The sequence below is a fragment of the Micropterus dolomieu genome, linkage group LG01 (assembly GCF_021292245.1).
Source record: "Micropterus dolomieu isolate WLL.071019.BEF.003 ecotype Adirondacks linkage group LG01, ASM2129224v1, whole genome shotgun sequence".
In the NCBI taxonomy this organism is placed as follows: Eukaryota; Metazoa; Chordata; class Actinopteri; order Centrarchiformes; family Centrarchidae; genus Micropterus; species Micropterus dolomieu.
The window spans coordinates 28,794,044-28,815,374 of NC_060150.1; the positions used below are offsets into that span (position 1 = coordinate 28,794,044).

The window sequence follows — 21,331 nt, forward strand, 5'->3', positions numbered from 1 at the left end:
CAGCACATAGCCTCCTGTAAATCGACAACTTGTCGTTTTTTTAACCTAAGGTGTTAATCGGGCTTTAGAGGTGCCAGTAGGTGAATTTGTGTCTTTCTAATATAACAAGGCTAGCTTTCCCCTTGTTTCCAGTCTTTATGTGTATCTAGGCTAACAACCAGCTGGCAATAGCCTCATATTCGCTGTACAGACATGAGTGGTATTGATCTACTCATTTCTTGCCAAGAAATCAAAGAATCATATTTCACAGAAGATCAAACTAATTCTTAAATTAAAAAGATATGCTTGTGTTCTTTAGCTGAGACAGTTGATCCGATATTGACACATCCCCATAGTCTAACTTGGCATGAAGTGAATAATAGTTCACCAACAATAGAGGTAAACTCAGATACATCACACAGATAAACACCATAAAGTTAGTGTTGTTGTCAGTATTTAAGTACATGATTACATGAGGAAAATGGAAAAAACTCAACATGAGCTGATTGAGATTTGACATCACATTCAAAAGGGCAGGTCAAAGATACCTATTCATATACATGTAATCGACTAGTTGTCTGCTTCTCAGTGTTTCTGTCATATTCTCTGAAGCAGTAAGGGTGATGGCAAGACAGCAAGCCAGCTAATAATACGAGTAGAAGAAAGCCCTTGATGAGATCCAAGGGAATTCAGGCGAGGACGGGGTAGCAGACTCATATCAAACGCCAACGTTCCCTGCCACAGTGTCTGCAGCTTGGCGTATCGCCCTCGTGTTTATGGTGCGGGAATAGTCTGAAGCCATGCTGAATGTCGTTGAAAGAGAGCCTTCAACGTGACAACAATGTGTGTCCCAGAGTAGCAGCTAATGCCTGGCACCTCAAACTAAATCATTTCATTTAGAGCCTCTGATGTGCAGACAGAGGGGATGTGAAATGCATTTCCACGCCAAGCCTCTCAATCGCTAGTTGTCCTTGCAAACATAATGAACAGATTACCGTTTGCACCCTTGTCACATGATGCTTCTCTGACAAGTGCTTGGCACCTTGCGGAGGATGTTTAAAATGCATGTCTTCTCATTCCAGAGAGGAAGACCTAAAAGAGAGACTGAAAACTAGTTTAGCAGCCACAGGAAATAAAACAACTTGCTAATTAGGGGAGCAATGGACTGAGGCAGACAGTATTGCCTGAGTGGATGGCTTGGGAGATGGAGAGGTTGAAATACCAAGTGTCTATATCCCAGCATCCTTATGCCAAAGTCCTGCGGACACTGCAAGTCTATACCCAATTCACCAATTACTCTTTCTGTCCTGACTCGGGTTAATAAAATGCTAACCATCTCAATATCCATGACAGCACTTTACTAACTACCTCCCCTCTAGTTAATTTCAGCTTCTCTTGTCCTTTTCCTTCGCATAGAAAAGTGACTGTAACTCCTGCCTTGGCTTAATCAGGAGCATTGCTTATTAAGGAAAAGCTCTCGGGTGCTTCCTAAATTGGGGGAGAGGACAGTCTCGCCAGTGCAATAACCGCAGATTTATGTCAGAATTAGGTGTAAATAGCTGCACTGGTTATTCCCCTTCTTTAATTAAGCAAGCACATTTTCCAGGCCTTTGTCTTGTGCGCTGACTGCTCCGGTTACCACTGCTGGGCAGATGAAAGCTTACAAAGCAACTCAGCCACGTGTAGGACAGGGCACAGAGGAGCCATTTTAGTGCTCTCCCAAAAGTTCAAATGGCTAAAAATCTCAGCTGTTCTTGTATTTCTGTAATATGTGGAATGTATACACCTGTCTGGATTTGATAAGGGCTTCAAGCAGAAATATCACTTCATTTTACTTGTTTTGTCGTCAGCTGTCTTTTTGAACTAGTAATCTAGCCTGTTTGCAACTATCAACGAAAAGTCATCCAAACTGATACACGGCACCAAATGTGAAATTACCTCTCAGTGTCAGATCAAGCTGAGCGCACAGGAAAATGGAAATATTCTCTGAGAGTGTAATATCACTTTAAAAGAATGCAGACTCTGTACAATTCCATCTGTGGCCTCATCTCCCTGAGTTCTATTTTTGATGCATGTCCCAACAAACTTTACACCTTCTCTCAGCTGCGGCTACACTCAAATACCTGAGATGAGCGGCGGAAAAATGCTCTTATACAGTTCATGAGGAGGCACTCAGCGTTTAGATTCAGCATTCAATTTCCATCACTGATAGCATTGCTATTGATTCAGAGTTTGCCCTATGCTCGGGGTGGGCCAGACACAACAGATCTTAGGGTTTGGTAGCTGTCAGTCAAGATAATCCAGGAGTCTTTTTTTGAAGCCTGTCAGGGCGTAGCGTATCTAGCCTCATATTTCCCTCAAACAAGGAGGACGACAGAATGCAACAGAAACTGTGAGAGGAGATGAATGCTGCTCAGAGGAAAGACAGCGATACCAAGCAGGCAAGAAAGGGGCTACACTTAAAACATTTCCTTTTCCTTATCTGAGTTAAATCAGCAGCCGTTAATGCTTTGAGCCAACGACAACAAACTCAGTGTTTAGCATCAGGTCATACCCCCTTTTTCCTTGAAAAACCATGAATGATTTGATCTTTCCTCTGCATTGTTTCTCTACCTCGGTTTGCAAATGGTCTTGCTTTGACATCAAGAAATTACTCACACGTCAAATCTCTTACCCTGCATTTTCAAAGGCTGTGTGCAGCACTTCTTAATGTTCCCCTTATTTCTGATACAGAGCTGATGATTTCGGAAATACAAAAAGCTGCATTTTTCACTTCCAATCAGAGTGACATGGATATGTCATACAAAACTGATCTCAGGGTCTGCATGTGACTTGTATTTGAAAGCTGCAGTCTGAGCATAACAGGTGAAAATAACACAGTTCAGGCAAAATTTGAAGACACATTCTTTTTTTCATCATAGCGGTTCACATTAGTACGGCGTATATTATAGTAGGTTATGTCCTAAAATAGATGTAAACAGTCATCTAAAACAGTGAGGTGTGAGCTGCAGTTCAGAATTCATGAAAGCGTGTGGTTAGGATGTAGATACATACACAAATAGAAACAGACAAGAGGCACACAAACACACACACACACACACATGCCCACCGCATACTCCAGTCAAAAAAAGGTATTTATTGTGCTGATAAGGGATGGGAGGCGCTGCTGCTTTGAAATGCTGAGTAGGGGAGGGAGAGCGTCTGCCACAGCGGTGGGAGCATCTGACCCCCCACCATGGATAAAAATGAGGGATGGGATCACTGGGATTGCTCCATTCAGAACACTGCCACTTATCTGCTGCAATTAACATTAAAAGCCCCCAACACAAATAAATGAAAACATGAGTGCCTCTAAATATGAATGCCACCGTATGTCATGCTTTGCACTCTGTAGGCTTGTCTGTATTGGCTTGTGTGTGTGTGCTTGCCATTTGTTATCCGTGTCCCAAAGAGGGAAGGGGATTATTGTGAAAATCAGTGTTGAAGCAAGTGAGCTCTGAGGGGAAATCCTCCCCGGGGGTTCAAAGAGCAATTAAAAGTCAACAGATCTCTCCAGAAACCCACTACTGTATCGCCATCTATTCTCTGAGCCCCACGCACAGGGGCGGAAGGAGTATAGGGGGGATGATAGGGGAGTTCCAGACCATAATTTTCCATGATGAACTGTGAAATGCAACAAAAAGCCCACAGTACCGCAAGAGGGATTTAGAGCACACATAGCAATAGAAGAGAAAAGGGGGTAAAAATGCCTTTGTCAAATAAAACACATGCAAGAGATAGAGAAATCATAGAAATCAGACTGTGAAGGCCCATATGCTTGGCTCGTATTATGCACGGGTCTTCAGATCCGCTGAGTGCAGTGAACATTTAACTGTGAGACAGTGTGATATTTCTGGGTTGACTTGTAGTCAATAGCAAGAGCCCTTAATGATATTCAAAGGCTAAATCTGAGCTATGAGAGATCATTGCTCCCTTGACTTATATTCAATACCAATTTCTGGGAATTCATCATGTCAGTATCTGGAAACCAAAGCTGAATGACATAAAATATAATGTTTTTATTTCCCACAATGAAACATTAGCCCTTCTCCTATTGACTTCATTCTCATATGCGCAAGAATATTTTTCAAGTGGCACTTTCACTTTACATTTTCCATTCTTCAGCTTCTCCAAACTTTCCTCTCCATACTTTAAGGCAAAGGAGGGAAGGTTTTGCTCCAAACTTTGACAAAAAAAAAGAAAACAACAACAACAAAAAAAAGTCAACAGAAAACCCTGTGGGAAGCTGGAGTCAAGGAGGCCCCCTGTTATCTTGTTATGGCAGCGTAAACGATGAGGCGACACTGAAAGCCTTGATGGAGCCCAGATAGACAAGTCACAGGCTCACACAACACAGCATCACAGAGCAACACCTGATGTTGCATACCTACTCTTCACTAACTTCACTTTTACAAACTTTTCTCCCCGGGAGTAAACATTTCCTTTTAAACAATACTCGTTTTTTTCCATTCATACATAAACCATAAAATATCACATAATAATCATGTGGTAAGGAAGAAAATGGTGAAAATGGAAGTGATCATGTTAAAGACAATAATACTGCTGTTGATGACGACGTTGATGGTGATGGTGATGATGATGATAGCATAGAAAATAGAGAACAAGGGAGGTAAAAATCTATATTCACTGCAGCAACAACTCCAATGCACATCAAATTGACTATTCATTAAACTAGCTCTTTTGTTAATGATAATGCTGACAGATTCACTACTTGAAATTCTTGGTCATTTTTAATTCAGTGGGTCCTTGATTTGAGACAGAAGACAAAAGAAGGTTTTGAATTTCTAGCGGGAGACCAGAGGGTTTAGCTGTATGAAATGACTTTATCAGCTGTAGCTAGCTAGCTAAATGCTGTTGTAATTAAGTTTTACTTGTAACTGAGTATAGAGACATCATGTGATAGTTAGCCATGTCGCGACATTCTCCAAGATACATAAGACAGTTCTCTGAAGATGCAAAGGGCCCCGTGTGTGAACGCATTTGTGTGTGTGTTTGTGTGTTAATCAACCAAAGGCTAGGCTATGGAATTTTTTCTGAAAGGTGTTGGATTGAAGGTTAAAATTAGACTTTTTAAAAAATAATCCCTCTGGAACAGGTCGATCAGGTCAGTGCCTGATCGTGTATCCAGGCGAGTTGTTGTGATCAGTTTGACAGTAAAAAGGAATTTATTTTAACAAATAAATGTATTGTCATAAGCCATAGTGGTCTTTGTGGTCTACCAGGTCATTTGGCTTCTTCCAAAGACAGCCATTAATTTACTTTTGCAAACCAACCAACCAGCATTTTGCCATGATATTTTAATCCTTAATATAAATGATGCAACTTTTCTTTACTCTCAAAGAGTGAATTATAGCTCTTTATTCCCTTTACAGTCATGTTGAGAGTACCAGAGGACTTTCAAATTGATGTTTAATGAGCACAAATTGGCGCATAAAAATTCACCAGAATGCAGGACAGAGTATTTGACACACAAAATCTCATGGGGGACGGTCCTTAGACATCCCGCTTGATTTGAGCTCCCCTCCAGCCCCGCGGGCATGGGGCAGCTGGCAAACCTTACCATGCTTGGCTGGGATTGCTGAAGTGAAATCGTCCCCAAAAGCTCAAACACTCAAAAGCAGGACAGAGCTGCTAACGTTATCTTAAATTCTGATACAGTAGCACCCAGGAATTGTTCCCATACAGTTGGGAAAACCTAAACAGTGTATATGCAGTACTTTACTATGTATGTATGTTAGTTACAGTAATGATGTGCTTCTTCCCTTGGAGGTAACGCTTGGTTACAATGATAAGTTGTAAGCTTGGTAACATGCTAACAATTGCAGTTCACATTACAGCAAATAAACACCAGTGGTTAGTGGATGATCAATGCACACACATAAACATTAAGACAAGGATGCATTTAAAGGTTCAGAGTGTAAGTTTTAGTGGCATCTTGTGGTGAGGTATGCAAATTGCAACCAACGGCTCAGTCACCGCTCACCCCTCCATTTGTAAGCAGTGATTTTCATAATTTTTATGAGGTTCCTAAAACACATTCTGGGAAATGTAGTGAACCATTAAGGGAACTTAACGAGATGCGTTCAACATTAAAAACTGATAAATGTGATAGAAATGTGATAGTCTTACTCAGACTGCGGACTACGCAAGGCTGGGCCACAATATGCCCTTAACAGGAAGTGTGGGATTTTCTGCCAACACCTGTTTAATGGACTTCTCTTGAGCCTGGCCTGCACTGGCTGACAAGTCTGTGTTGGTGTTGGCGCTTGAAGACCTGGAAGAATGAGCAGATGGAGGAAATAAGAAAATGATAAAAATTCAGACAGTGACGGACGCTCATGCAAAGTTTATGACACAGGACGGGTCGGAGAGAATATGATGAGATCCTCCTGTGACCATGGTATGTATAACCTTCACATTGGGCAGACAGACACAGTCTGACAGTTCTGTGCTATGTTAGACAATATTTGACTTATTCTGACTGCACTGGAAGTGTTTCAGCTGCATGTATCAAGCTACAAAATGAAAGTTTGTTATGCTGCTGGGTTTAGGTTAGGGGAACCAGGGGTAGGGGCTCTACCGCTAAAAAGAGCAGACCGAGTAAGAACTAGTCATTACAACTACACACCATTGATCCACTTTTGTACACAATTAAGTCACAATTGTGGGGCGGCTGTGGCTCAGGAGCTGGGGTGGGTTGGCCATTAATCGGAAGGTCGGCAGTTCAATCCCTGGCCCCCCTGGTTGCATGTAGAAGTGTCCTTGGGCAAGATACTGAACCCCGATTTGCCCCTGGCGGCTGTTCCGCCAGTGTATGAATGTGTGTGAATGTTAGTTTCCGTTTGAGCACTTAGGTTCAGTGTGTGAATGGTGAATGTAGTATAAAAGCGCTTTGAGTGGTCGAAAAGACTAGAAAGGCGCTATACAAGTACGGAGCATTTAAAGGGGCTATATGTAGTTTTTCAATGAAATTATTTATTAATAAATCACATTTTCACTGTCTTATTATCAATGGGCTCAAAACTCACTTGGAAATGAAGCACATGCCTGTTTTCTTTGTAGCTTGCATCAGCCATTATTCTGCTATAAATGGAGCCTTTCTCAGACTACAGCGACAACACTGCAGCTAACGTCATGCAGTCCACTAACACCATGAAACAACCGTCTCCCAGCAAAACACAGACTCCATGTAAGGATACAAAACAACAATAAAGGTTTATGTGCTGAAGCCCATCACACCAAACAGATTCAGATGATGTAAAGTAAAAACACAGTGATCATCAAAGGCTGAAGAAACACAGAGAGTCACGTTAGCTCGCTGGCTAATGCTGAGCAATTGCTAATATTATCCGGTGCAAAGTTGTATCACTTTCCACAGTACTTCACCAACTAACGTGACCCATATCACTATCCTGTTTACCACTATTATTATGTCAAAGTATTGATTTAGACTGCAAGGATGGAAAGGATGTAATGATGAAAAGCAAATGTGGAGTGATTTGTTTACTAGCCTATAGTGATGCAGGCAGGGCAGCCAGTAAAAGATACATTAGCTCGGACCTGCCGCTGTTTGCTTCGTAACGTCCAATTTAGATTTATTGTAGTTTTACTGATACTCAGGTACAGTAACAAAGAAGTACTGTATTATACACAAGGTATTTCTACTACTTCAGCACGTCTCAAAGGGCAATATTGTTGCTACTTTTTACTTTATCTGACAGCTTCAGTTATTAGTTACTTTAAAAAATTAAGCTTTTTACACACAAAATGTATGAAGAGTTTAAAAAATAGGATATTTTGATATAAATTAAATTACTTAACAGTTAATACAAGTCCAGCTAGTAGAACTACATCAGTTAGGCTAATTGACAGAAATTTAATTGGCAACTGTTTTGGTATAGTCATTTTTCATGTAAAAACATTTCATGGTTCCAGCTTCACAAATGTGCTTTTACTTGACTGATTTTAACATATTTTTAATCATTTTGAGGTTTGGACTGACAAAACAAGCATTGTGAAGGTGTCACTTAGGGAACTGTGACAACATTTCTCACTATTTTCAGAATTTATTACAATCGATTAATGGAGAAAATAATTAGCTGATTAAAATAATCAATTGCAGTCTGATCCAAAATACTTCAGCCTCAACTACATTAATCTACATTAATGCACGAGGAATAATAATCTAATGATATAATATATAATAGTATAACTGCCATATGGGACATTTTTCTTTCTGCTTTGAGTAGGCTAATATTACTTTTTAATTGGCTACTACATTTTCCAGCTGATAGCCTACTTACATACTTTTACTTAACTTTTTCAATGCAATAGGCCTACTTGCAGAGTATTTTTACAGTGAGGTATTGGTACTTTTATTTATATTTTAAAGGATCTGAATAGGCCTGTGTTACTTTGCTCACCACTGGCTAAAAAAGCCAAAGGTTCTGGTTGCAAAGACATTGGAGAGTTTTTGACTGCATCAATAATAATTTAGCTCGCATTTGGTTACACTCCCCAACATCAGCTGCTCTCACTATCTTTGACCCCAGGAGAGTGATTTTGTCCAGGAATCGAAAAATCAAAATGCTGGAAAAAAAAAAAATACAGTTACCGCATTTATTGGGTCCAGCGCTTCCAACTTCCACTCCGTGTGTGCACGTGCATCCATGTTGCCTGGTAACAAACGTGCTTGCGGCGGGATCACGGAATTCATCCGGACACAACACATTTTAATTTCTGATCGGCGGAATGGCTCTGGCATTTAGTAGGCAACAGGGAAAGCTATGAACTCAGTACAAAAATGTGGTGTGTGAGCATGTGAACTGGCTGAAAGGCGTGTGTCTCACGGTGAATGCGTGAGACTTGAGATCCCTGCTGTAATGTTGCAGTAGGAGTTTACCTGAGTTTCCAGCATGTTGTGTGAAGCTCTCTCCCTGTCTCCAAATAGCCGCTCCCAAACTGCCTTTTTTTCTGGGAGTATTGTGTCAATATGCCAGTGTCTCGCTGCGCTGTCTGAAAGGTACGCAGCCGGTGTTGATCTACCTCTGAGCAGGGCGTGTTGAAGTAACAGAATCTAAACATGTCTGGAGAAAAGCCATATGGCATGCTGGTGTTTCTGCGTTTATTGCAGGATTTCTGTATGAAAGCGATTGTGTTGTGGATTACGAGTTCAAGCGAGCATGCATATGAGCGCACACCTGGTTGCAATCTTAAAACCACACTGCTAGTGGCCGCTGAAAACTCCACAATGCCCCTTTAAAGTGATTATTGCAATACGCTGAGTTTCAATAGTGGGAGGCTAAATGCTTAGCACCTAGTAAAATAAATATTTTTTTTATTTTTATTGATGAGGTATGGTCTAATGTTGAAGTTTTAGTGCTTTGTATATTTAGGGAAATTTGGAAGCCTCGTTCCTGTAGCATGAGATACAGTATTATTTGTGGTTTCATCAATGGCAAAGTGACTATAACATGCCTTGTTAATGACTTCAGTATATTTTATGGCTCCTACGATGATGAAAAGTGCTCTAACCATAAAGGAGAGTGTAATCAAGTGGGAATGTTCCGGTCTGAGACGTGAATCCAATGTGGAAGTCCCTTAAACCTGCATATTATTGAAAAGCTCTTCTGGTTGCAAAAAGAAGTCCAGCTCCATTAGAAATAATGGTAAAATGAACCTCAGTAAACACTTTCCTAATGAATTTATGGTCTCAGTCACTAGTTTCAGGTCTTCTTCAATACAACATGATGTTAATTTAGTAAATTTTGGTCTTATTTAGAGGGAAATAGATGATAACGCAGAGTATGCTTCAGGGTGGGACTATTTGTGATTGACCAGTCGTTACCATGGCGACCTGTCAATCAGGCTAGAGTGACTTGTACCCACAGCACTGTGTAAATTTAACCAGTGCCGTTGAAAAAGCTTATTAGAAGTTGGCTGTTCACTTTCTTTGGCGACTACATTTACTTTAAGACTGTTGTTCGCTAGATAAAGTTATCAGCCCTGTTAAAATGACAGTTAACGTGAATTACAGGTGCACCTAGCTAAGCAAGCTAACTAGCTCCACACACGGCCGTTAGCTCCACTGTCTCATCCAAATAAGGTCACTTCCGGGCACGTCCTGGTTGCAACAAATCAACATGGCAGCACCCTATCGGCCAAACTCGAGGCTATAAAACGACAGTCTACAAACCAATGGGTGACATCACGATGACTACATCCACTTCGTATATACAGTCTATGAGTGTAATCTGTCAAGTACAATCATGAAAATATAGTGCAGTGTGCTACCTTGACTACAAATGGAAATTGTTTGTTGAGGGTTGATTAGACTAATTAAATAACATAAAAAGAGACAGATTAAGTTCATGTGTGGAAAAGAAATTGAGAAATTATGCAAAAAATAATAACTCCAGCTTTGTTTGGCTCTCCAGATAGCTATCACTACTCAAACAAAGAACAAGAATTTGTGAATTGCACCAGTCTTTTTCCTTTTAGCTTGTTTTGATCCATAATCTGTGCCTTCAATAAAGCTTTGATTTGGTTTGGTCTGGCAAAGAAGAAGAAGAAAAATGGATCAAGTTGACTTAATCCTCTGATGTTAAACAGTTCTATTGAATGAGTAATTAGTTTTTCAATGCGGGTTAATTGCTCCTACATTCCTGGAATCTGACCTTTTTCAAAGGCAATCAGCAGGTCTGAAAAGCCGCCTGCGTGCTTGTTTTTGCAACCTTGCCGCCTCACAAAGAAAAGCCAATAAAAACAAGTTTATGAGACAGAATGTCACCGACAACACGCGAAACCATGCGAAAAAGCTGCCGTCTATTTCCTTTCACTCTCATCCTCCTCTAACCCTTGCAATGACTGTTACAATATGAAATGAGACATATTGTTGCTGACAGCGCACTCGCTTCTCAAGGAAAATGTCAGCGTGGAGCCGGTTGAGAGGCAGCACAGTGTGCGAGTGTGGGTTACGGGGGCGTTAAAAAACACTTTGTCTGAAACCTCTAATCAGGATCAGCTAATAGGACACGGTCAGATTTGTATATTATCCATGGAAGTCTATAGAACCCCTCACCTGCATGGTGCTTGTGGCTCTGTGTTACCGCCATAAGTGATGCCTGTGTTCTGGGAATCTTTGAAAGGAATGATGAACAATGAAGGATCTTATAAAAAGCTCATGATAAAAAAATAAAACTGGACCAAGAGGCAAAACTTAAATCCTGACCAAGGTAAACTTCAAAACTGATGTAAAATCAACAAACAAAACCTAGAGTTCCACATCAGATGCAACTTCTCCCACTACAGAGAAATGAGTAGCACTGATATCTTGGCCTGATTTAATGGGGAACCATCTGCTCAGATGAGCACATGTGTGAGTTAAACTGGTACAAGTATTCAAAAACTGTACAACAACAACAAAAATAAAGAGAGAAGATGCTATTTTGACATTTAAAGTTAGCTATAAACACACACAAGGGCACACATGATCACACCAAATTTAGGTGTCACCGTTTTACCGTTTCTTCACTTGACAGATACCTGACATCTATTCTTCACCACAGTATTTTTAACCTTTTCACAGTTTGTAGCCTTGTGTAACAAAAATAAAACTACACCACAACAAGCGTGTGTTCTGTTTGTTAATAGCAGCTGGTTAATTGGCAAAACACAGGGTTGAAATTAATAATGTAAGCCACCTTCTCTTATCATGGCACAGCCTTAATGACCCTTCATCTGAGCTAAAACAGGGGGTGGGGCACATGCTGCACCACATTTTTATTAATCCCCTTTGTTTCCAGATTTAGATTTGATTGGCTATGAAATGCACCGGCCTGCCGGGACTCAGGTTTCAGCATTCATCAGCGTTTCCTGGTTGTAAATTGATGGCACAAACAGAGACGTACAGTACTTGCCCAGGAATGCATAAGGACATCCACACCCACACACATGCACACACACTTGCTCCTCTGTTCCCCTGGGGACATCTCATTGACATGATGCATTCTCTTTACCCTAACCCCAACCTTAACCTAAAACCACATCTTAAAAATTTAAAAAACAGTCTCTAACCCTGGGGACAAAATTGAGGTCCCCATAGTGACATTGTGCATTCAGGTCCAAGTCCCCTCCGGGATATAAAAACATGCAACACACAAGCATGGTTTTCTAGTGTTGTATAAATTATGGAGTTGCACCTGGAAAGGGGTTTCTTCTATATTTAATACCATGTGCATCAAGGAAGAACCATCACATGCAAGGTTGTGCTCGTTGAAAAGTAGTGTGTCTGAGTAACTGGGTGGATGTTACTTCTGTTTACAGTTTTTACCCATTGCTTGAACATTATACACACATGCTTAATCCAAAGTAACATAACTTTGTTGTTACTATATCTTAAACAAAAGCGCTCTTTTGCACTTTAGTTGCAATTCTGTAACACACGTGCTCCTTTCTGCAACATACTTGCTCCTAGACGCTACACACTACTTCATACATAAGACACTTAGCTCAAAAATGAAATCTCAGGGTACCATTGGGAAAACACATCTCTTCAAAATACAACACACATTGGTTAATTGAAAAAAACGTAGACACACACCTGAAAATACTTACTTACAAAATTGAACACCAATCAGCCAGCTATAAAAGGGTCTCAGTTAAGCCATTTTGAGAACTTAGAGGCAGGTAGAGCTAGACACAGAGGAAGATGAAGACAGAGAGAGAGAGAGAGAGAGAGAGAGAGAGGAGGACGCGGTCGAAGAGGCCATGCAAGGACCCTTATTTCGGATGACATAAGAGCAACTTTGGTGGACCATGTCATGAACCATGGCCTGACTATGAGGGAAGCTGGGCAGAAAGTCCACCCTAATCTAAGCCGTTTCACAGTTTCATCCATAATAAGGACATTCTGACTGGAAAACAGGTATCTCTTCAACTCTCTACTCTACTCAGACTGTATCTAGAGTATTTACAGTACTTTACCACATCACGTTAGCGTATCACATGTATTGTATTGCAGGGTGGCTAATGCACCTTTTCCAACAAAAGTGGTAGTTTTGTGAAACATACCTTGATAACGTGTTGAGATGTTTCAGTCCCGTGTATGGTAAATATAGTAAAGTACAGTATCTACAGTTTTGTAAAAGTTTTGTTGCATTTTTCTACAGAATGGCTAGAAGACTGGGGGTGGGGGGAGTGAACCTAGTCAGAGCAAACAATGCAATCCGTCTCCACCAGCTACAGCAACAAATACTTATTATATGTATTCAACAACATAAAGCGAGTCAGCATTACCACTATCAGACGCATCTTGGTAAAACACAACATGACCATGAAGCAATTGTACAGGGTCCCATTTGAGAGGAACAGTGTCAGGGTCAAAGAACTTCGACATGAATATGTACAGGTAAGTGTTACAGTCCTTTACATTTACAATACACAATGGGTGCAGTCTAGTAACAGATGAATATGTACCATTGGATCAGTACCTCATAGATTCTGCTTTGAGAAAAACCATCCACAATATGTAGTTTTTGTTACAGAGGATCTTGGACATGGATGGAACTGCCCAGCCGCATGGATGTATTTACACTGACAAGGCTGGATTCAACCTTAGCAAAAACAGACGACAGGGACATAATATATTTGGCCAAAGGGCAATTGTGCACATCCCAGGGCAGCGCGGGGGTAATATCACATTGTGTGCTGCCATAAGTCTTCGAGGGCTACTGCACCATCGTGCATAACCCTATCCCTATAATGCGCAACACATAATCACATTTCTAGATGCACTTCATGATGCAGTTGTAGAGGATGGACCAGAGCAACCTAGGTTTGTTGTTGCCTGGGATAATGTTAGTTTCTATCAGGCTGCTCTGGTCCAGAACAGGTTCACCAACCATGATCAATTTGAAGTTGTGTACTTGCCCCCTTACTCGCCATTTCTAAATCCTATAGAGAATTTTTTTTCGCTTGGAGATGGCGCGTATATGACTGCCAACCATATGCCTGTATGACTCTTCAGCAGGCAATGGAACAGGCCTGCGGAGACAATGAGTTAAGGTCAATCCAGGGATGGATTCGGCACACAAGTGGATATTTTCCCGATGCTTAGTGAGAGAAGACATTGCTTGTAATGTTGATGAGATGCTGTGGCCAGACCCCAACAGGATCCATAAGCCCACTATTGCACAATTGTGTTCTTCTGTGTTTACAGTAGTGTATTGTTTGCTTTATTTTTGCTTTAACTGAATTTACTGTACTGTAAAATATACTAGTGTAATGTAATGATTTTGAATTAGTATTTCATTTTTTGGTTGTTGTGAAAACATGCCCTCTGTGAACTGAATAAAAACAGTGAAAACGAAAGACTGCAGTGCTTTATATAAAGTAGACTAGTGTGTTGCTACTGATCTGAAAGTGTATTCATATGATGCAAGTGGGTATCATTTTGCAGTGTTGGGCTGTTACTAGTAATGTGTTACTGTAATAATATTACTTTTCCCAGTAACTAAAGCGGTAATATTATTACTAGTAATGCTGATAGCCAAACACTAAAGGAAGAAGGGCGAACGAGGGGGAGAGGCGTTCTTTCCACAGCTGGAATTAGCTGCTGCCATTATTGTGTCACAGTCTAAGATGCAAAGAACATAGTCGTCTATTGTAAACTCTGTGCGACCAGCAAAAAGGTTCCAATTGTGAACAATTCTACATCTGATTTGTTGAAGCATCTGCTGAAGCAGCACAGCGACGTGAAACTTACAGAAAGATACTCCAGCAGCTACTGTCACTAATGCTTGGACTCGTCGGGAGAGAGTGGCGTAAACGTAACGTTTTGTAACTACTGAATAGGCTACTGCTTTTATAAATAGGCCACATGTGCAGTAAAACAGCTGTTTAAAAGTCGGGATTACTTGCTTTAATTTTTTTATTTCAGCCGGTAGTGTTAAGAAACGTGCTTTGTAAAAACCACAGTCCTTGCTGCTGCTATGGATATGATGTTAAAAAGTTAAAAAGAGAGACAGTGTTTTTTTATTTTATTTAATTTTTATTAGGCCTATTTAAAATAATTTTTGATTAAGGAGCTGAATTGAGGAGCATATATTCGTGCAGCACCTCCTGACTCGCTCCCTCTTTCTCTCTCTCTCTCTCTCTCTCTCTCCCTCTCTCTCGTGAACAATGCTGCACAAACCTGTCCAACGTTAGAATAACCCCACGCTGTCATTCTGTGGGAAACACTGGAAAGTAATATAGTAACATAACTAGTTACTTTTATCTTTTATTATTTGGGTGGCACGGTGGAGCAGTGGTTAGCACTGTCGCCTCACAGCAGTGAGGTTGCAGGTTCAAACCGTTCAACCTTTCTCCCACCATCCAAAGACATGCGGACTTAGTGTCATTAAAGCGTGAGTGGTTGTTTGTCTATGTGTGGCCATGCGATGGACTGGTGACCTGTCCAGGGTGTACCCCGCCTTTCGCCCGATGTCAGCAGGGACTGGCCCCCTTGACCCTGTACGCAGGATAAGCAGTTGACGATGGATGGATGGTGTCTTATTTGCTTGTGTGTAGAGTTTGACAGAGAATTAGCCAGTGAAAAATGTTAATTCTTCTATGGTACGGGAGCCAGAAATACCGTAGAGAATGCACAACTGCTTCTCAGATTAATCTATATCGCTTTTACTATTTTCTAACTTGTTTCTGTTTTTTGGGTTGGCGGTTTTCAGAAAGCACAATGATCAGAGCTTTCCATTAGTCACGAGCATCAGCAATAATACATCATTTTTGTATGAAGTCACTCCTGCATCCTGTACAAACTCAATCTTCAATTGGCTGAGGCTCTGCAACCTGTCCAGTCTAACTGGAGGGGACAGTGAAATCTTATATGATGGCAGATTTGTGTACCAGAGTTTAGTGAATGCCAGCTTATTGCTATCGAAAAGGTCACTGGGCTAGAAGGAGAATAAAACGCCTTTACTGGGGGAGTGGTGTGTATATGAGTGTATGTGTGTGTGTGTGTGTATGTGTGTGTTTGTGTGGGCGCAACCTGAGACAACCATGCTCATATAAGCACCACGCCCTCAAGCTGCTGCATCTCTCTCTGTCTCTCTCTCCTCTCATCAAGCTTTGGTATCTGTTACCTTCAGCACTCCAGGAAGCAGACACAAGGCTTTAAAATACACCCGCCTCTATGAGCGCAAAATCAATTACCAGAGAGATGAAATTCTCTGATAATGTGGCCTAATGATAATTGCCCCGAATCTGCAATGATCTGACTCACAATACAAACCACTATTGGCATTGCAGAAGCTTATTGGCAGCCAGAGTAGCTGGAATATCAATGATAATTGTTCCGATGTTGATTTGGAGCCACGTTACTGCCTGGGGTAAACATAAACCAATTGCAGAGAATTGGACTCTATGGTAAGCGGCAGGGGTCATATTTCACTCATGTTTGTGTGATTTGTGATGAGTACAGTACAGTAGAGAGGGGAAATGGTTATGTGGGAGCTAACCACTGCCTGTTTAATTGAAGCACTCGTATCACATTGACTGCCGGAGACATGAGGGCGACAGCGCGGCGCAAACTCCCACTAATTCAATAAGCAATCATCAGACTGTTAAAGGGCTGGCAATAATAATAATAAAGTCAGTTTCAACTCGGTGTTCAGAAATAGAATGGTTCCACTGAAGCATCAGGCACAGATGAATGCTGTTCATCCAGGATTCGTCCACAACACAGCCGCTGCAAAGCAAATACGACACATGCTTCAGGTTCAAATGTGGATCAATCGGAGGTCACGGGGCTGCCCAGGGGGAGAAAAGAGGGTGACCCCATTTCGGCGATGACCTCCCAGATATGACATCCTACCCCCTTCAAACCACCCTGCCCTAACTCCCCTTTGCCTTCAACCAACCTTGGCCGATCACGGGAGTCAGCATTTTCCAAAAGTGCCTGAGAGATGTCTGGCTGAATAATGTGTCCTATGAATAAAACACATTAGCTACAAAACATGTTGAATTATTCACATTTCAGAGCCCCCATCCCGCCCCATGCAGGAGATATAAGTTCTTCTGTCCCCGTATGCTTTGCACATAGTCCTCTGAGTCTCTGTCTCCCCCATGTTGGCTCCCTCTCACTTCTCTCTTGATCATTCGCTCACTGGCTTTGTCATCTGTATTTTGTTAATCCCTCTCTGTTCCTCTGTGTCTCTTCTCAGCTGACTTTCTGCTGTTGGCGACCGTCTATTTATACTCCTCAAGTTACTACTTTTCCTGGAACATCTGATTATTTATCTAAAGAGCTCTTGACGCTGTTGAAGAGTGCATTTGTTCTGAGAGAATCTTTGATGACTGTGTACCACACGACGGCCTAAAATGGATTCATCATTTAGTGTTAATCTGAGGCGACCAGCTGTGAGATTCAAAGCAAAAAGGACCCGGAATAAGGAGTAGGGCGTTTTGCTAATTAAATACTTGACCTAATATGCATCTTTTGCTCATTTTATTTTCAGCTCCACAAGGCATTTGTGATTTTCATGATTACAATGTAATTTGCAGAATCAACAGCACCACATGATTTTCAAAGGGTAAACCAGTCGACCAATCACTGCTTTTTATTGTGCTGTTTAAATATAAAATCCCTCTTACCCTGCAAAACCCAGTCACCATGATTTCACTTGTGTGCAACCCTTTGTTGGCAAATTTGTTTAGTGATTTAACAACCCCTTCCATTCTATTTTTGTGAAATTAAACCAAGGTAATTGGTTCATTATTTTAAAAAGCCCAATTGAGGGAGATTGAATCAAGTGTTATTCTTCATAAAACAACTTTAAGAAAATTAGCTGATTGTTGCAAATCTTGTCATACAAAAAACACTATTTGGATTCTGTCTCTCTTTCATACATACAGCACAGTGATGATTTAAGCTGTTGCCAGTCCATGAAATCTATTTTTTGGGAAAAAATATATGTTTTTCATCGGAGGTATTAGACAACTTTATTTTCTGGTTTGTGTACAGCCATGCTACAGGCTCTGTGAGGCTGTACTGAGCCACAGTGGTGCTTTGAGCTAAATGTTGCACAGTGACAATGCTATCATGCAAGTTTATGGTTTACCATGTTCGGCATCTTAGCTTTGCGTGTTAGAACGCTAACATTTGATTATTAGCTCTAAACACAAAGTACAGCTGAGCCTGATGGGGATGTCATTAGTTTTGCAGGTATTTGGTCAAAACCAAGGTACATACATATATTCGTACCAAATTTCAAGGCAATCTGTCTGGTAGGTGTCAAGATATTTCACTGAAATACATAAATGTCATGAGGGTGCTAGAGGAAAAACAGACTGATATTGCGATCCATACAGCCACTTTGCTAGCATGTCTAAAAAACTAAAGCTAGAACTGAGATGGTAGCAGGGGCACTGACAACCACTGTGGTGGAATAGACACAAGAATGGCACCACCTACTTTATCTACAAATTCACCAGAAAATCTGACACAGCAGGACACAGATCTCTCACAGGCATGCAAATACGCTGAAATGGAAAGAAACAGTCCACAGTGAAAATGACCATACGGACCAATAATGAATGCTAACGCTGAATGTTATTATGTTGGGCCACTGTGTTTGAGCAACAAATGCAAAAAGGTGTTGCTTAACGTGAGAAAAACAAAAATCTGAAAATAGTGCTGCACTGAAGTTCTCATACGTGCTGTTGTATTTTTAGTCCACCTGAGCACTAATTCACCCAGACATTGTCTGAATTTTCAGGCCACTCACTTGTCCAGCTCTGCAAAAAGACACACATTGATGCCACGGAATAACTGTGCTGGGGCATCTTTTTACTTTGAAATAACAACGACTGAGGGAACTCTATTTTTATGTGACTCTGATGTGTGTGGGGGTGAGGTGAGTGTGTGTGTGTTTTCATTGGTAAAGACACATTATGCAGTGTTTTCTGCAAGTAAGCAGCATCAACAGCACATCAGTGTTTGCACTGCACACGAGAAGCAGCTCTCTAAACAGCAGAACATGACGTCAATGGGCACCAAACCTCTATTTCTTCAGCCACAGCTACGTATCTGAGTCACACAGGCTTTGAAAGAGACTGTCACAGCTGCAGGGTCAGAACAAGCCGAGCAGATACACGATACACAGATAAGGAAGCTGCCTTGGTAGTTTTTTTTTACTAGGTGTACAGGTTTTTAAAAGAGGAAATTTTGAGGTTTCCCTCACTTTTGCACATACTCACCAGGGCACAGTATGTCTCTGGAGGGTCTCCACAGGTGATGTTGGGGGGATCCAGAGTAACCTTCAAGTACTGGGTCATGTCTGCTGCCTCTGGCTGGCAGGCCATGTAGTCCCAGGTTAAGCCTTCGTCTGAGTAAATTTGGGACTTGCACACATCGTAGTGACCCCATGCTGCAGGGTAGTGCTGCATGGCCGCCTGGCAAACACCGGTCCACAGCGCCTGCAGCATCAACGCAAAATGGAAATGCATGACTGGTCCTCTTTCAGCTCCTTCTCAAGGAGCCGTATCTCCTTCTGACGGTGCGCAAACAAGGGATCCCTCTCCTACTTTCACTTACTACAACTCACTCAACTGGAGTTAGGAGGCATGCCAAACTCCCCTCAGGTGGAGCGAGGGTTGGTTTAGAAGTCTTGTTGTGTTTATTTACTATTTCTGTCTCTTTCGGGTTTCTGGAGTGGTGGATAACTTTGAGGGACAGTGAGGTTACCAGCCCATTGAGAAGATAAGAGGAGATGATCGAGGGAGGGAGGAGGACAGTGGAGGAGGAGGAGGAGGAGGAAGAGGGGGGAGGCGAAAAGGAGATAGCCCTCTGACACGCTGATAGGAAGATGAGTGACAGGTCTCCTCAGCTTGCCTGGCTGTCAATCATGGCCCTCGTCCTGCGTTGTGATCTGGCGCTGCAGAGAAACGAGAAACAGAAGAAGGGGGGGTGAATATACCTCTCTTATGGGGATAGAATTTGACAGTGAGAGAACATTAGCTGGCCGTATAGCATGGGTGGAAGGTGTATGTGTGAACAGAAAGTCGGGTGGGTGCTAGATAGGGGTGCCATGTTTGTGTTTGCTATCCATCAAAACACAGAAAATCAGATAGTGAGGCCATCAGGGTGAATTGGATCCTGCTGCTTTCACACCAAACCCTGATCACACTCAACGGTAGCGAGCCTACAGTGTTACACTTTTCCCCGTCCCCTCACAGTCCTCACAACCCTCACATACCCCTCACAGTGTGAGCTGGAATGAGAGTATCCATCAAGATCATAAAAGATCATGTTTTGCCAAGCGATGTATAGCTTCCTCATGGAACTCAGATACACCCTGTGCCACTTCACAATGGCTAAAGGGAATTACATTTTTCATGGCTTTGGAAAAGATCAGTTATACTGCAAAAAACAGGCTTGATAAGTTTTGGAAGATTTGGGACATCTTTTGTAACTTCCTTGAGAGAAACGATATGGATGTAGATGTCTGGATTGATGAGAAGCTGAATTGAATTTATTCTTTTTGTGTGTGTGTGTGTGTGTGTGTGTGTGTGTGCATTCAATTTCTTTCTATGTCTATTCATGGACTGATGTATCGAAGCCTAAGATACTCTTTACAAATAGGCCAATGTGTACTGTTGTTTTTTTATACGATTATCATAAAAGATGATGTTTTATGCATGGTCACACATTTTGATTCTTAACTTCTCTTGATCTGATTGTGCTGTCTCAATCATAGTGAGCAGTACTGTAAGGTGCTCCACCTAGTGTAAATGTATTTGTAAATTTAAATTTCAGTGTACTAAGAGCTGATGAGAGCGGTGAGCTTGAAACAAAACAGTGAGGTTTTGGGCTGTAAAACCAAAACAATGAGCTAAAAGATGCTAAAAAAAGGGAGAGAGCTGAGAGGAACTGCAGAGCTGATGTTAGTAATTCTCTGTGGGTTCATCACTACGAGCGACACCTTTTACATTATACACAGTGATCTTATCCATAGTTAATTTAAAAAATATTGATTATTAATGAAAATACCAGACACCGGAATTTCACTTAAACAGGATAAAGTCAGCCACTTATACTTAATAAAGTCCCACTTTGCAATTTAGGATAAAATAGACGTTAACATAAATATATAATATATGACTAGTGCTAAGTTTCTTCTCTTAAGGGTTAGAGCTGCCCATAGCAGGAGACACTGCACTATATCACATACAGTGATTTACTTCCCAGGCTACATAGCATCCATTTATATCTGCCATCCATTGTGGGCTGTGGCCT

At 41.4% G+C, this 21,331-nt stretch overlaps 1 protein-coding gene across 11 annotated transcripts in view; it reads right to left on the reverse strand.

Annotated features, from left to right (window-relative positions):
- Nucleotides 1-21,331, reverse strand: part of ntng1a (netrin g1a) — a 118,432-nt gene that overhangs the window by 87,757 nt on the left and 9,344 nt on the right. For 10 of the 11 annotated variants that reach the window (XM_046063721.1, XM_046063745.1, XM_046063735.1 and 7 more), the window contains exon 2: nt 19,294-19,970. In XM_046063721.1, coding sequence (XP_045919677.1) covers nt 19,294-19,542 — 249 coding nt within the window. In that variant the 5' untranslated portion in view covers nt 19,543-19,970. Of the gene's footprint in view, nt 1-6,240; nt 6,314-19,293; nt 19,971-21,331 lie in introns of those variants that run through there. The other variant, XM_046063784.1, reaches the window with a different exon arrangement.